The 18,268-nt window shown below is 34.7% G+C and overlaps 1 protein-coding gene across 1 annotated transcript; it reads right to left on the bottom strand.

The window, feature by feature from the left end:
• Nucleotides 1-5,382: 5,382 nt before the first annotated feature.
• LOC129306756 (trihelix transcription factor PTL-like) lies at nucleotides 5,383-8,227 on the bottom strand. The gene is made up of 2 exons (XM_054947489.1): nucleotides 7,555-8,227; nucleotides 5,383-6,735 (listed from the first exon to the last, which is right to left on the bottom strand). The coding sequence occupies exons 1-2, from the start codon at nucleotides 8,004-8,006 to the stop codon at nucleotides 5,586-5,588; spliced, it is 1,602 nt and encodes a 533-aa protein (XP_054803464.1). The 5' UTR covers nucleotides 8,007-8,227; the 3' UTR covers nucleotides 5,383-5,585.
• Nucleotides 8,228-18,268: the final 10,041 nt, after the last annotated feature.

Below are 18,268 nucleotides of genomic sequence, written 5' to 3'. Positions count from 1 at the left end.
TCTCTAGTTTGGTCAAGCAACAAGGCTCAACCAGGTTTTTCTATAACTAGAAAATTCGATCGGTATACCTTCATGGCAATTTCTTGTTTAATAAAATGTCGTCTGTTATATTACATCCAATGTATAATCTATTTCTTTAGCAATCTTTGACCAGTCTTTTATATGTATGTACATTTAAAAAAGTTAAGAAATGAGATTATATGGAGATGAAAACATTTATTAAAACATTGACTGAAAAAAAGCATGTATTAAAGCATGGAATTAGTTGCTTTGGAATGTTGTAAAGATTATGGCAAAAAAAAAAAAAGAAAAGAAAAGAAAAGAAGTGATTGTAAAGAATAAGATTGAAGTAATTAGAGAAGGAATGAAAGCTATTCTTGTAAATCTCATCAAACAAGAAAAATTTCATGCCTGTCTCTCTTTCCTTTAATTTAAACAGAACATAATTTAAAAATTATTGACTAGTCTTAGAAAAATGCATGGAAGCATAAGTATTTCACAACACTAAAGGGAAAAAAAGATGTCATGTCTAATATTCTATTATTAAACTGATAAGAATTTTAAAAAATAAGATAACTTCATTATTGTAATTTATAAAGTATTGATTGACATTCTGTGCATAAAAAATAATACCCTTTGTTTCAAAATTTTAAAATATAAGACATTTTTAATTGAATTTTACTTCTCAATAAAGTAGTTAACTGCTTTCAAATTAATTGTATTTTTTCATATATTACCCTCATTAAACACCTATAATAAATATAAAATATTTATTAATAGGGCTAATTTGAAAAAAAAAAATACAATAATTATATCTTAAAAGACTAAAAATGTCTTACATTTTTTAATATTCAACTTCTTAAAAAAACTTTTTATTTAAAAAAAAGGAGTACAAAGATAAGTAACATGCTAGTTACTGTGTTTTTTATTTTCTTTTATTGGTTTTTAGGTTAGGTTCTTAGTTTTTAGTCTCTCAAGCTCTTGCTTGCCTTTGTAATCTTCAAAAAATAAAAAATTACAATCGAAATTGTATAATAATTACTTAACCAATAAAATTGTAAAAGCAATTTTCAACAATTTTGTAATTAATATTACACAATTATATAATCCCTTACGCAGCTTATTTAGTTATTTTGTTAAATATATAACTACATTCCTGACTTTTGGTTCCAATATTCTTACTATAACATGCAATATTTTCTTAATAAAATTAGGTGTTATGCAGTCTTTCTAGACCTCTACTAAATTAAAATATCCCCTACAATTAATATTCCATTTGATAGCTTGGAAGAGCTTTTGGTGCAAATGAAAGAAGAGGAGGTGGTGGAACAGGGGAAGAAGTGAAAATGAAATTTTAAAACATATTTAATATACACATAAGAGTCACGGAGCCACATGTAATTAAGAGAGACAGATGCCCCTCTTACTTAAAAAAATAACATGTTTAAAAGTATAAGTTTTTATATTTTATAATTTACACCTTTTACCTATTATATTTTACATTTTTTTATTTTTATATTTTAAATTTAAACTCATTTCAATCTTATTTTTTAACTTAGATCTATTCAAATTTTAACTTAACTTCATAAATATTAACTTACAATTTTACTATACCTAAATATCAATATTATTTATTAATTATTTAAAAAATAAAAAAAATTAATATGACTAAAATAGACTTGTTCCTTACCCTGAACACTATTTATGGATTAGTTAAAAAAAAAGATAAAATAATAAATAATGAAAATTCAAAACTCAAGAATAAATTGATAAATGTTTTTGCTAACTCGCTGCAATTAAAAATTTATAATTAAAAGTTGGATAAAGAATAAAGAAAAAAAATAATTAATTTAAAAGAAATAAAAATATATTTTTTTTTACAGAGAATTCTAACTCCGTTGTTGCCCCGAACCTAAGATCCTGCTTGGCGACTGGAGGGATACCACCATCAAACCCGAAAATTGAAAACGAGTCAGTAAAGCAGTCAATAAATCCCCATGCAATAATCGAAAACGAAAAAATGAAGTGGAATCAAGTCAATAAAGCATTATTCCCTGTTCCTAGTCTTGTAAATGAACCACCGTCAAAATGGAGCGGAATCACCGTCAGCTGGCCTCACTACCACTCCCTCATCCTCAGTCTCTGCTGGTATTACTTTTTCAGTGCCTTGCGAGGGGACTGAAACTTGCATTTGAATCAACGATTAACCAGTAGGCACGACACAACAATCAATCAAGAATCGAAGCCCCAGATGGAAAACAATAATCTAGGCACAAATAATCAAGATCTCAAATCGAAAATAATGAATGTAGGCACAGATAATCAAAACCCCAAACAGAAAACAATCAACAACGCAGGTAAAGAGGCTGAGCTTTTCTTTCTCGAGACCGGCAAACGAAGTCGTGTTCATCGACGAGGGTGGAGTAGGAAGCTGAGATGATCGAAGAAGGTGGAGGTGGATGCGCCGCAGGGGTAGACATGGGTCACAACAGTGAGGGAGGCCAGGCCATCGGGAAAAGAGGGTTAATAGTCTGGAAGGGCAAAATTTGTCGATTGATAAAATTACTGAGGGCTTAATGGTCAGAAAAACTCACTTCCAGGGAACTTTAAACCAGTGGTTCATACAGCATGGAAGCCAATTCCATCAAGTTTTCGATAACTGAGTTCCATAATAGTGTGGCCCATTAACAAAATTAGAGTAAAAAGAGATTGCAAGCTATCGGGAGGCTTATTAATAGAACGCCAAGAGAAGGGAAAATGTGAAGCCATTTTCCAGAAAAAAAATGCGAGGCTCGTGAAAGCGAGGAAATTTTTCTTTTCTTTTCTTTTCTAACTTGGTAAGGGGCATTTTGATACTTTCATAAATATGCATATCAATTAAAATTTATATAGATTTCGATAGACATGACAAACCCCATTTCCATTTCTTCCTCTAGCTCTATTTTCACCACCTCTTTTTTCAGCTACTCTTTCATTGTACCAAATGTGGCATCAAGGATTCCCCAGCAACATCTGCTTTTTTTTATTAAAAAAAAAATCGTTTCCCCATCATTTCAAAGAATCCGCGCATTGTTTCGTTAGATGTAAGCACCATGTTGTAAAAAACTTTACCCCTCTTACATATAAACTACTATTGACACTTTTCTTTTTTTTTTTTTATGGGGGCAAAAAAAAAAAAACTCTTGCCATCCTACGAATAGTTGATGACCTGGTTCTGGTATCCTGACCATGTTTAGTTTTAGTGTCTACAAATCATTGTCATGAATTTCGACTATGCAAATTCAATTTAGATGGAACAGATTTAATTGTATTTCATCACTATATCTTCATTTTTTTTATCTTGACAAATGAAAATTATATAATAAAATTATTTTATAATTTTCAATTTTAAAAAACTATTACTTGAAAAATAAAAAAAAATGAAATCTGAATAATTTCACATCACATGACCATTGCCATTGAATGAACACACAACCATTGCTCATTGGGCTTGTATTAGAATTTCGGATGCCCAATCCCCTTGACTGTTGGGCCAAGTGTTGTGTGCATATTTTGGTGACGCTGGACCCACTACTGTTAGCTTTAATCTCGTAGAATCTTGCCCTATCAAATGACCCCCAAAAAAAGAACCACTTTTCAGTTTTTCATATGATCATAGCACTTCACTTATCTTGTTATGTAAAGTAAAATCTGCAGTTGCGAAAGCGAAACCATAACACGCGTGTGAGTGTGTGGTATGTGTGTGGATGCGTCGCTGTGTGATAGCCACTTGACGCAGATTGGAGGGGATGATTTGCCTGCTCACAGAAAGTTGGCAAAACTGCAAAAGCCAGGATTCCAAATCATCGCTTGTTATTCTTATTTCCAATTTTTTTATTCTACATAGATTACTTGAATGCGATAAAAAAATCATTAGTTTCACAATGAGATATAACTTTATATTTTAAATTATGAAGCAATAGTAACATAAAATGCTTTATGTTTTACATTTTATAAGTGACGAAAAATATTCTTTCTAAAAGGATTTGAAACTGAGGTGAAATTAATATTATACATTCCCATCCAAAAACTTTATGTTGTTGAGTTTTACGACACCTTTTATACCTTTTTCTCACATCAACTCACACAGGCCACGGCCACGCTCACACTGTTTGGATTATCTTAAATTAATAATTTTATTTTTAAATATTAATACAATAATTTAAGTTGGTAAATTGAAGCCAGCTAGAATCTGAGGATTGGGAAGAATTTGAATTGACAAAAGGAAAAACTGGGGAGAAGTCAAATTGTGAAGTACTGTGAGTACTTGGTGAATCTCAGAAAGTAAGGCTTTCCTTTTTGCAGGAAGCTTCTTTACTCTTTCCCAACGTACGGACACTGCCTGTGAATGTATGAGTGTGAGATGTAGTGTGTGTGTGTGTGTGTGTGGATGACATAAGTATCTGCTTGTACATCCCAAGCCTTACGATTCAAGTAAACACTTCATTGCACAAAAAAGTCCCTCTGTACACTACCTGCCACTGCTCTTCACTATTCACTTTTCACCATTCCTGTCAATCTCTCATCTATATCTATCTATATACACACACAACATTTTACGTTCCGTCCTAGTCTCATAGAATTATTTCCGTTCTACTTCTACATGTACCTAAAACTTTCAACCATGTTGAAATGTCAGCATGCATGCTCTCAGCTCAGCTGATTTCCCTTTTGCACGCCAAGTCCTTAACTATCAGTGCCACCTGATCAGGACGCTACATTTTATGTTCTTTTTACACATACTAAATTCCCATTGCCTCTCCTACGTACCTTTGTTAGGTATAACTATAAACCAGAACTAATTAATAGCTTGTTACATAATTTGTATACAAGTTAGCCTAATTATATAATACTGATCGATACATCAGCAATATCCGTGGACACATCAATCATCACTGATTGCGTACTTGCATAAAATAATAAAAAAGAACAGAAGAAAAGAAGACAGTAAAAGAAATCTTCCTTGCTTTTTTGTGAAGAGAAATAAATTGCTTCTATTACATGCCTTCAGCACGGACATACCACAGACCTGCACTGTCCCCTTAAGCACAAAGATTTACATGAGGAGGAAAGGACGAAAGACTGACCACGAAATTAATCGAAGTAAAACGAATGTAACAAATTTTGTGCATAAAATAAATAATCTGCACCAAATTAAACAAACTCACTTCAATTGTGGTCGTTTGCCAAGGCTTAATTTTAAGTCAGCTTTTCCATAATTCGACCCCCTACAAGTTAAACGTGGTTTCAAAGGCTAATCCGTTTCTTTTCCTCATATCATAAACGCTCGCATGATGATACAATAGAAAATGAAACTGAGCCCCTAATCATCATCAATCTCTATTCAGATCATCAATGATCATGAGATGTATCAATATATCAATATATATAATAAAATTTATAACAAATCACGCTATTCACAAGTCAGTCATAATGAGTACAATTCATTCTCTAAGATATATGTGCAATGCACATAAACATATCTAGTTCAAGGATAAATGAAAAGGAAGAAACTATCTTGCATAGGCGTCAGCAGTGCTTGTCGCTCACGGGTTTTGGTTTCCTTTGTTGAGCTTTAAGCCGTAATTTTCCCACATACTTTCTCCTTCACACATAAACAAAGGAAAACAACTATCGGCTCTAGCAGCATTTCCAACATTAGAATTTGAAGGTGAAGAACCATCCGTCCGCTGTTGGGCGACATCACAATAAGCGCTTGCTTGATTATACAAGGGTGACTGATTATTGGTTTCCAAGTAAAAACTAGTTGAATTTTGCTTGCGCTTCTTGTGATAGCTTCTGATGTTTTCCCATTTGTCTTTGCACACTGAAGCAGCCTTATGGCAGCCAAAACAAGCCATTTTGTTTGCAACTTCCTCCCAAAGAACCTCCTCCGGGCACTCACTTTGCCCAAACCTGGATTCCACCTCAGCTCTCATCTGAACGAGAGTAGTGATCTCAGATTCTGTCCAACTTTCACCAACTCTGTCGGTGCTATGCAGTATTTCACTTCCATCTTCATTCTGGTTTTCGCTGTAATTTTGAATATCAGCAGTATGTGGATCACCAGCCTTTATTTCTCTTCCTGTTAATTTTTGCAACGCCTCCATTAAAGCGGCGTCTCTGGATTCAACCCATGCCCTTTCTTTAGCCCAAAACTTATGCTCCTTGTCTAACCTGGCTGCTTCTTGTCTGCTCCATTCTTCCTCTCTCAGCGCCCTCTCCTTTTCCTTCTCTTCCAATGTCTTCATTAATCTCTCCAACCATGCCTCTTGTTTCTCCATCACCTTCTTCATCTCTGAGTCTATCAACTCTTTTATCTTTGCTTTCCAGTTTCTTCCTCCTCTCTTTCTCCTCTTCTCCATTGAATCATTTTCATCCGATGATGATGTGTCCAGCTCAGCGGAGTTATTAGTGAGGCTGACGCTATCACAGTGTCTATTAAAAATGTCTTGATTTGTCTGGGAAGGGGTCTGAAAGTGAAGACTGCTGCTACCAAAATTGGTTTCTTGGACTGAGGTTGGGTTGGTGTTTTCTCCGTATAAAGCTTCAAGTTGACGAAAGAATCTGTAATGCTTCCCATCTTGTCTTCCTGCCTTACCTTCCTTTGTTTTCTTGTAATATTTATACAAGTTCTCGAATTTTTCCCTGCATTTTTTGCCGCTCCTTTGATATCCATATTCTTCGGACATGATTCTGGACATTAAGACAAGCGATACTATATGATGTGGAAGGCATCGAATAAAACAGGAAAAAAAAAAGGCCTTATTAAGTAAGAACAAATCTAGTGTGGTAGGATATTAAACCCTAATAATTAGAGATGTGACAAGAAGTGCCCGAAGAAGTCCATATAAGGGTGATGTTAATTTTGGTGATTAACAATGCGGTGCCATGCACTGAAGTTTTGAATGTTCTTGCTACCCAGTTATAGCAAAGACAACCAAGCAAATGGCAGATCCAGGACCGTTGCTACAGAGAAATGAGCTTTTTGAAGGAATGGTCTCTGGCTGATGTCACTTCATAGGATCAAATTAGACGAGAGCCATAAGTGCAAAGGCATAAAAAAAGTCAATGATTTTCAATCTGAAAACAACCAAGAGTAAAAGGGAAAACTTGCACTTAAAAGAGGGGTGCAAAATTTCTAAACGAGACGCGAGTCTCTGGTAGAACCGCGAGGGTGTTGGCATACACAGTAAACGTCAATACTTAAGCTACAATATGAACAATCATAAATTGAGTAAAAAGAGAGAAATATTACTGGAAAAAAGAAAACAACACTGTGCGAGTGTATGGTAATTTTCCAGCGGAAGGAAGAGAGACAAAATCGTATACTCAGAAATCAATGGCTGACGACCGAATGGACACTAAGTGCAGCCATTTTAGTAGTAGTATTGAAATGGTTGTTTGCGTTGAATCGTCCGGCCTTAAAAATTTTAACACCATTTAACTAGAAGAAAAGAGGGAAAAAGAAGCAAGCAGCCAGGGAGATGGAAGCAAGAAGAGGGGAAAGTGTACCTAGAAAGTTCATCCCATAAGGGGCCCTTCTGATTGGCGTGTCTGAACTTGGAGTCAAGACGAGATCTGATCTCGAGAAGTGTAAGAGTTTCCTGTCTGGGCCACCGAGCCGTGGAGGAGTCTCCTGGGAAACAACCCGAAGCATCAGCGTCAAAGGCGCTAAGCGTTGGAGTAGTGGCAGTGACGGCGGTTGGAGTGGCCGCAGAAATGCTAGTATTAAGAACAGTAGGATGGTGAAGGCCACGAGGCATGATATCAGCCATCAGTTGATGACGAGCGAAGGCCATGGAATCATAGTGGTGAGCGGGTGTGAAATTCGAGTGGGGCGGGAAGAGGTCCGCTGAGAGTGACGACCGCGGTGCATTCACGAGGTGCCTGAGATCCCCCATAGAATCATACTCGAGATGCTGTTGCTGCTGTTGATGATGATGGTGATGATCCTCCATTTCCATGAGATTTGGTGGCTCAGAGTAAGCTGGAGGAAAGGAAAGGAGGGGGAGGGGGGGGGGCGAAGGAGCGGTAGAGTCGGATCGTGTCGTCGAGGAAAAAAGATCAAATTTGAAGGGGAGGACGATGGTCCCGTAGGGTACGCGTAGTGTGTGAGGAGGGCGAGACTACCCTCTCTCTCTCTCTCTCTCTCTCTCACATCGCCTGCTTCCTTCTGTGTCTTGGCCTAGTACGTACACGCAGGCTGGGACTCGCCAGAAACACCTGCTGACTAAAACTAAACCCGTAAAATCTTTGAATTAGATCTAATTAAACATCGACACGTGTATTTGTTTTGAAGTTCGATCACCAATGGAAGACAGCCCGGTGACGCCTCCGTGGCGCCTTGGATCCTCCCTTTTTGACTTCCACCAATTATTCCCTGCCTTCACCAACATCATCTCACACCATTCCTTAACATCTCTACTCTTTCGCGTCTTGCTCATACTAGCTAGCTAGCCACCTACAATTCCCGCTTTCTTATTTTTGACCCCATAAATATATCATTATTAAAACATTAGCCGTGGTCCATTGGAAGGAGCAACGTATAACCCCGAAAAAAGGAACATATTTAGCTAAATTTGGCCATCCAGTTGTACGTAGTATATATATGTTTTTTTTTTTTGATAAAAATATCAAGAGTGTGTGTGTGTGTGTGTATCTATGGCCATCCAACAGTGAAACTTTGCTTGGTCCGTCTCGATAGGATATCCGGGTTACACTTAATTTGTGATAACTGATATCTTTTGTTAAGATTCACTTTATATTTATAAAGAAACAACCAGATAAATCTTACACTCGAAAGGGAAACCCTGAGTATGCCCCCAAGGCACAATTTGAAAAGCACGCCTATATGTGTACATGGGGACAGTATCAAATCACCTAGATAACACTGCGAGTCCTTTGAAAAGAAAATTTCATGAGTCAACCATACTCATCTTCCTTAACACACGATATCGAAGATAGTCAATGGTATATACAAGTATTATCGCTCCGATGTTTTTGTAAGACGGGTGAGCATGTAGCAATGTATATATGCATCAGATTTTATTGCGACTTGAAGAGAACCTTTTTCTTTTTTTCTTTGTTAAACCAGAAAATTATGTGGCTGGAATGCATTAAAGGAGTAGAACTGAATAAGTTAAAACAAGCGAACAAGACTATAATCCCACGACACCTTTTTCTGTTGCCATTCCGACAAGGTTCCCAATCCCCATTAATTTACTATAAAGGTAACAGAGAGGAACTCGGTCCAAGCTTTTCTAAGCACAGTGAGACAGTCTCCACATTACCTGTGAAATCAGCCATCATTAATTCCGTGAGTTGCATAGTAAGACATTCTTACATGACAACATTAGTATTTTGTCAGATTTGTCCATTTTAAAATTAAGAAAAAATACATATATTTAAACACCATGCTACCAAATAACAAAACACCCGGCTTAACTGGCTTCATACGGTTTATACATTATATATAGGTTGGGCATCACCATAATTTAATTCGTTTAAAACGTTATAATCATCTTTAACATATAATTTGAAGTGATGCTAAAATATATGGAGAAATATGGAAGAGATGGAAACAAATTACACCAAGTCCATTGACCAGTACGGTGTGTAAAGATATATGTATGTATGTATGCATGCATGCATGTGTGGCATGGAACGTAGGAGCTGCACTGTTTATGACTTGTGTGAAATCTAGTGTTGCAGCCGAGGGTTTTCACGTTACGTTGATATCTTTTTTCGTAAGTTCTCTCACAGCATCACCTTTACTAAAATCAATTAAAAGTTAAGAAAAATTAATTATTTAATTCTCGTAATTTTGATCCAATTGTAACTTAATTCTTAAATTTTGACTCATTATAACTTAATTTTTAAAATTTTGATTTGGTTATAAATCAGTTCCTAAACTTTATTTTTTGTAATTTAGTTTTTAAAGTTTCAACCTTTTAAATATTAATTTTTATATTTTAAAAAATAAAATTATAAAGATTAAAAATATTTTAAAATCTATTACTAATATCTTAAATTACTAAACTCTTTTAATATTATAAATATTAAAAGTTTAAAATATTGTTAATCTTTATATTTTTTAAAATATAGGGATAAATATTAAAGAGGTTGAAATCTTGGAGATTAAATTGTAAGAAATAAAGTTTAGAGATTGATCTATAATTGAGTTAAAATTTTAAGGATAAAGTTATAATTGAGTTAAAATTATAAAAATTAAATGATTAATTTAAAAAAAAGGTTATTTAAATGGTCCGAATGGGATGTTGACAATTAAGGCTCGCAGAGTTAAACTTTTATTAATTTCGGCTGCGAATGCGAATTATGCTGTCAGATCGACAGGAAAATTAAAGTGGCATTATCTGCCTCGCGTTAGAGGTATACGTGTGTATAAATCGGGCATCTTAACTTGGGCATGATCAGCGGCGAGGAGTTGATATATTAAGGAACACGAATGTATTGGATCTCATTACGGGAAGACAGTGCCGTTTCCTTCTAGATTGCCATTTAGAGAGCATGTGCAGGTATCGTATATCAGTACAAGAGCTAAGGGATGAAAATTAGTTCCCATTAGTCATTATAGAGGGAAGAGCAGACGATGGTCAGCATTAAAATGAACATCTGAATCGGATCATGGTAGAACAATTATTTGGTGGTGATGTTTTTGAGAGGCGAGCCACGGTGGCCCCCACCGGGTCATCGTCTGCTTCCCTCATCTGCTATTATTATTATATTTATACCCAATATCGGCCCCCATGTGACTACGTGAGCTCCTAAGGATGTACCGCCCACTGCACACCTCCTTAGTCCTTTCACATTAATTGCGACCATGCTTTTGTCAACATACATTGCATTTTTCATTTATAACAATTTTGTCGCCTCTATTTAATTACAATTTTCTATGGTGAGCGTGGAGGAACACGATAACATCGGACGAAGGAGATGGTGCTGGCTGTTAACATCATGCAGCAGGCAGATTGACAGAGGGCATGCAGAAAAGCCAAATCATTTCTGAGTCTTTGCCACCAGGCCGTACGTACGCCTGTCTGCAATGCAGATCCTCATTCTGTATCGTAGATGTGTGTGTATGTGTGTATTTTCTCATATGTTTTGAGAATTGTTAAATGATTATTGTACCACCACGAGAGAAGAGAAAAGATAGAATTGCTGGAATCAATGTACACAGCAGTCACAATGAAGGAATTAAGAAGAGTAGATTGAATTAAGTGGGTAGCATTGAGGGAGGGAGGGAGGCAGGCAGGATGACAGCACGGGAACAGTGGGGACAAGGAGAGAGAGTAGAATTGAGGAGGACAGGGAGAGAAAGGGAAATAAGTGGAGTAGGGCATAGGAGTAGCCAAGTAGAAGGTAAGAAGAGAAAAAAGAGAATTTATTGAGAGGATTCTGGTGTTGTGGGGGCATTATTGAGGAAGGGACAATGGATGGGAATGGGATGAGGAGAGTGAGAGGAGAGGCAGAGAACAGACTGGTGGCTTGCACTATGAGCAGCAGCAGAACTTTCCATCCCCCTTCTTTCTTTTATTTGCCATATTAAGAAGTTGGAGCCATAACGTCGGATTCGGGACTTCAGGTAACTCGGAGTTGGGTTGCTCCTAGTTTTATATGACTGAGAGCTATCAAAGATGAAAGAAATAAACTCAAAAATGATTAAAAAATATCATATCAATTACTATTGTGATAATTACAATATGGGTAAAAGTGTAATTTTGTTCCTGAAGTATTTTCTGAAGAACATCCAACACTCTAACATTTTTATTGAAGCAATTTTGTCCATAAAGTTATTAAAACGAAACATTTTTACCATTTTTATCAAATTTTTTAGCAGTCAACATTTAAAGTCAACATTAAAATTTTTACGGAAAGGGCAAAATTACTCCAACAAAAAATGTTCAATTGTTGGGTGTTGTTCGAAAAATACTTTAAGAGTAAAAATGCACCTTAACCCTTACAATATATACAAGAAGGAAGAGATAACCTAATAAAGACTATTAATCTAATAAGGACTATTTATAATAATATCTTATCAAATAATATCTCTCAAATAATAGCAAATAATAGATAAGAATATATTTTTAGAGTATTATAAATAACATCCCCCTCAAACTCAAAATGATTTAATAGAGAGCAACTTGAGTTTGTTTACTGGAAACTAAAAATGACCTGGATGAAAAGACTTTGTATAAACAAGTCTCCTAGCTGATGCTTGATTTGAATTGGAATAAGTCAGATGGTGCCTCGAACAACATGCTGTCGAGTAAAGTGACAGGCAATCTCAATGTGTTTGGTTTGCTGATGAAACATATCATTGTGAGCAATCTTGATTGTAGCTTGACTATCACAATAAATGTCTGGGATACTCCCAATTCATCAAGTAACCAACAAAGCCAAAGTACCTTAATAGTGTTGTCTTCTAGTGCACAATATTTCGATACAACACTAGAGGGAGATCCTAATGTTTGTTTCTTACTTCTCAAAGAGATAAGGGAATGACTGAGGAAGATACAAAAACCCATCATAGACCATCAATTATCACAATTACCACCCTAATCAGCATTTGAGTAAGCTTCCAATGCAAGAAAGGAGCTAGTAGAGAACTGAAGCCTGTGATACAGAGTGCCTCTGATATATAATCATTTTTATGAAAAAACAAAGCAAGTTTTTTGTAGTCTAACAAGAAACACATTATAAGTAATGACTATAAACATGACCTAAAAAACTACTAAAAATTAAAGAACACAATTTATTTAAAGAAGAGTGAGCAAGACGGCGATGTCATAAGTCGAGAGAAGAATCAGGAGAAGAGGATGTGGAGGTAGCACACAATGTGGGAACAGTGATCTCAGGTAGGTTCATTGAGGTGAGCTCGAACATGCAGCCAATTTTATGCCCAGTCCTGATAACCTGTCCTATCTAAGAATCCATGACAATACAACAACATTTATTAAATAACATATCATAATCCATATCAACAAGTTGTTCAACAAAAAGAAGGTTGAAGTTAATGATAGAAACAAAATATGTATCATGAATGGATAGGGAAGGCAAAGAGACAGTACCAAAATGACTAATAGGCATTTGAGAATTATTAGTAGTGCGTATAGGATAAGCAATAGAGTTAGGCGTCATAAAGGAGAATAAATTTTTTTGACTTGTCATATGATTGCAACAAGAAGAGTCAAAAAAGCAAAGTCAAAATACAAAATGAATTTATCAATGAAAGTAGATAAGGCGGCAAATGGGCTAGAGGAATTGGAGATGAACGTGCACAACAAAGTTTCAAGTTCAATCAAAGAAGATTCCAAAGTAGGCTGAGCAAGATCACATTTTTTTAACCAAAGACAGTAATTGTAACCATTCAAGGTAATTAATACAGATTGAGCAACCTCTAAATTTTTCATTTTTAATAAAAAAGGCTTACAAAAGAGAATAAAGGATTAAAAACACTAAAACCAAAGACTGTAGTGCGAATGACATAGTGCTTACAATAGGAAAATAATCAACGATCTGATTGTTGAAAATGACGCATTGAATATTTTGTACCTTTTGACCAAATTTTAGCACGATCCAACGGTTAATGAATTTAAAGATTTCAATTTACCAAAATTGCCCTGTGGATATACAAAAATAAATCTAAGGTATATCTGAACTCGTGATGAAGTACGGCAACACTGTAAAGGAAGACTAACACTCTTTAAAAATTGATTTGTCATGGAAAAAATATTATATGACTCTAATACCATGAGAGTTATCTGAGATGAGAGAGATAAACTAGAAGAAGATTGTAAACTGTTGTATTAATTACTATTGTGATAAGTACAATATATACAAGGAGGAAGAAATACCCTAATAAAGACTATTTACAATAATATTTTATTAAATAATATATCTCAAATAATGAAAAATAATAAATAATAATATATCTTTAGAATATTCTAGATGACAATGATGATGATCATGATCTTGTGTTGAAAAATGATACACTTGTGGCTTGCTCGCCAAGCCCTTAACGATAGCCTAAATATTAAGATTTTAGACAAATGACCTTTAGGGTGTGATATTTTTTTAGCGATGACATAATTTGATTGTTATTTTTGCACAATTCTTGCCATGGCTTTTCTCATTAAAAAATGATTATCCTGTAGTCTAAATTTAATTTTCTAGCAGCGTACAATTCATATTAATTAGCCTCATAGATACCTCAACATACATGAAAACCAACCCTTATCAAGGTGACAATATGGGAAGGACGCTCTTAACTCAAAGCATTTTAAAACTTGATATATAGTCATTTTACTTTATCATATATTGATTATCAAAATTTAAATTTATTCAATATATACAAGACTTTTTGTATTCAGTGAAGTTCACTCACGTTTAAACATCTTAAGCATAACGTTTGCATACACACGATAATACAGTTCATGTTTTCACTGAAACGTCTCAAGATGAAAGCCCCCTCTCATGAAGGTGACCGTAAAACAGAAAGAAAAGAATACGGGAAGGGGGAAAACAAATGGATAAAAAATAGTACAAGGACATAACATTTTAATTCAAAACATTAATGCTGGAATATATGGTATTTTCACTCTACCAAAGTTATTAAATATAATTTTATTTGATACGAGACTTTTTATAACATTCGAAAATTCTAAAACGTTGAAAACATACGTACAGCTGACTAAATATATTCACCACTGAAATGGTTTGAACATAGACTCACGCTTTTAAATGCGCAGCTTCCAACTATGCATGTGTAAATTTGAATTGCCGCGCCTCAACCAAAGTAATAATCATTGGATGGATGAATGGATGGGCATTGATTAATTAAATGAGATAAACATTAAGAAATTGAAGTGAGTTTGAGTGAGCAATGGTTTTGATTGAATCATGATAACGGGACAACACATGGCATGATTAGGCCACGAATAATAAATTAAAGATGCAAAGTTTAGGGAAGCAAGGAGTGCGATGCAAAGCCGATGCCTAAATATAGTATGGCAGACATCCGAAGGAAGTGGGGCCTTTGAATCATGACGTCATTGCAAGCAAACGAATCCGCCGAGGCTGAAAAGTTAGATATCGTATCCGTGGGGGTGCACTTAATTCCCTGCAATTGGAAACATGCTGATTCCTCTGGCTGATTTCGGAGTGTAGTGTATACAGACACGAATCACTAAACGAAGAGATGAATAATGGGTGGAGTAGAAGAGTGGAGGTGATGGGTTGTGTGGTGTGATATGATGAGAGGCAGGAAAACACGAGGGAGGGGAGGGCGGGTGAGTGATGCTGATATGCTCCTCGTCTCACAATGCATCTTCTGTAGCCCCCAATCAAACGTCTTCGATCGGGCTGAGTTGTCAATATGTGATCAACCTCCATCATCACCGCCAAGAAAGTTGCTCCTCTTTTTTTTTTTTTTGTCATTTTAAATTTGAACTCACTCGTTCTTTGACTAATGTGTACTAATGTTGCGAGAGAATGTGGAATTAAATAATGCAGGGAAAGTGAAGTGGGCCCGATCAAGAACATGGGGATATCAGGCCCAGTGGGCTTTGTGGGAATGTGATTGGGAAAGGGGAAGAGTTAAGATGTAGTGCCAGATGTTTGTCCTTAAAAATCCAGCAACTAAGCTGTCCTTATCGCTGTAGTTGGCCCGAACTAGGCACCTCCCATTCATCCTCCCACGTGCCCCTAAGGCCCTAACTCTATTTGCTTCCATGCCTCCCATTGGAGCGTCCTCACTCGTAATCAGAGCTATTTAATTCTCAGACCCCCCAAAAAATCAAACGCGATTTATTTCATTAAAATAAATCTTATACATCATAATATATGTGCATTGATACGATATTATGATTTTATGTTCCCTCAACTAAATTTTATTAATGAAATAGTATTATTTTAATTTTTAATGTCCTAGATACAATTTTATTTTTCTAAGTTATATTGCGTTCTCACCATTACACGTAAAAGGAGCTTTGCCCTCGGTCGTGTTTCAATCAAATCAAAATGTTGTTAAAGTATGAAAATTTGTGTCAGGTTTATTTTTTTTTTTTGTTTTCAAATAATGGTTAAGCTTCCTGTTTTAGAAAATCTAGGACGTGTTTGGTTTGTGTTTATAAAAATTATTTTAAGACATGTTTGATTTTTGTTTTTTAAAACAAATATATATATATATATATATATCTGGGTAAGAGTATTAGATTTAAATATTTTTAAAAATGTTTCTATTTTTTTATTTTTTAATAAAAATAACTTATTACTGTTTTTGTTTTTTGTTTTAAAAACATATTTCATTTGAAAAACTATCTTCAATTATGATTATCGTTATCCACTATTCCCCATTTTTGCAACTCTGAAGTTATTTTCAAATTAATATAACTAAACAAATTTTCGTTTTTTTTATTTTAAAAAATGATATTTCGAAATTGGTTTACAAGATAATTTAAAAAAAATAAAACAAAACCAAGCAACCTCTTAAACTCCTATTTTGTCTGGGGACGAAAAACTCTCGCTTGGATGTTGTTCCGTTTTTCTTTTTCCCCCGCCCCCTAAACTGCGAGTCAATATGACCAGTAGAGCTGCTGGCGTGGGGGAATTGATATGTCGCAGAAAAAAAGAGAAGATAAACTTTTAGCTTCTCCAAGTAATTACTTGATTTAGAAAATACCTTGCCTCGACACTCCAGCGAGCCTTCACGTGGGATTGTTTTTTTTTTTTTAAACACATTTTAACTATTCCAGAGAAAATAAAACATTAATTATTCGTGGTTGGATTGAATATATTTAAATCCTTTTAAAAAAGGCTGAGTTCCAAGTTCCAACTTTAAATTGTGATGTAACAGTATTAGATATCAAATAATGATAACAAAAAGATTGCATCAATAGATAGTGTACTGATAATAACATTGGCTTCTTTTATTTTTACATGATATATTGATAACTTATTGTTTTTGTGTATAAAAGGAGTAGAAAATTGATTTTTTTTTCCTTGTTAAAGTTACGTTTCTTGTAAGAATAGCTTTTGAATCATGATAAACTGGAAAGTTTCAAACACGTTTAGGCGTTATTATATAAACTTAGGCATATTAGTTAGAGCTTTTTCTATACTTACAGGGGAGGTACTCCTTTCATTTTTATTTGTAAGAGAAAAAAACTGTATCACACAGTTTAAAAAAATTAATTAACTATATTAATTTTGTCTGAAAATAAAATAAGTAGATTACAATACCCTTGATTAATTATATTAATCAAACCTTTATTAATTATCTCTTATGATTATGAATGATAAAATTATGAGGGATAATTTAAAAAGTTTATAATAAATGCTGATTAAAAAAATATAATTTTACTCATATAAAAAAATAAGCTAAAAATGATATATATATTTTTTATATATGCAAACGGAACGAGTGCAATTTCTTCCCTTTTTGAGCAAGCCTTAACAATTGGAACTAGGGTCCCCGCTTGCCATAAATGGAAAGCACAAACTGGGCCTTTAATTTGCTACAAATGGGTTGGTAATTGGATGCAAGTTGAGACGTTTAATTAGCGCTGCTTACTTGGTCAATCAGGTGATAATTCAAATGTTCAAGTTCATGCACCCAAACTACATGGTGCTACAAACGTGGACGTCTTTGCGAAATTAAATCACTCATCTCACCCAAGAAAGACAGGAGGTAGTGATCCTCATCTACGACATTACTTAGTGGAAATTAAAATTTAGCCAATGAATTATTCTTGAGAGTTTGGAGCATTTCCCATTATCCACACCTTTTTCCATCTTAATTTACTGCAGTTAACTTCATACAGTGAATTATTAGATCTGTATACCCGGTTTACAATATAAAATACTTTTAACATCCGTCATGGATGTCAAAAAAATATATTTTTAAAAAAATCACGATTTTTTTTTCAGTTTTTCCCTGTCCACTGCCAGCTGCCACAACGAACACCCATGATCTCTCTCATGTATGATCAAATAGCGCACGTTAAATAATAAAGAGTAAAGATATTTAAAAAAAAACTATAATCCTACATTCTGGACTATATATGCTGATACTAGTTTTATATTATGTGCGAGAAATAAGAATAACCCTTACTATAAAACTAGTATAGGCTATATATTAATATTTTAATTAACATGTCCGCATTCTAGAGAGGCATATGAGTTTTGGCTAATCATTGCTTTAAAAATT

Source organism: Prosopis cineraria, unplaced genomic scaffold (assembly GCF_029017545.1).
Source record: "Prosopis cineraria cultivar Desert tree isolate PC_DT_omini unplaced genomic scaffold, ASM2901754v1 PC3, whole genome shotgun sequence".
NCBI classification, from domain to species: Eukaryota; Viridiplantae; Streptophyta; class Magnoliopsida; order Fabales; family Fabaceae; genus Prosopis; species Prosopis cineraria.
The sequence above is the reverse complement of the archived record's forward strand: the minus strand, read 5'-3'. Positions and strand labels throughout refer to the sequence as shown.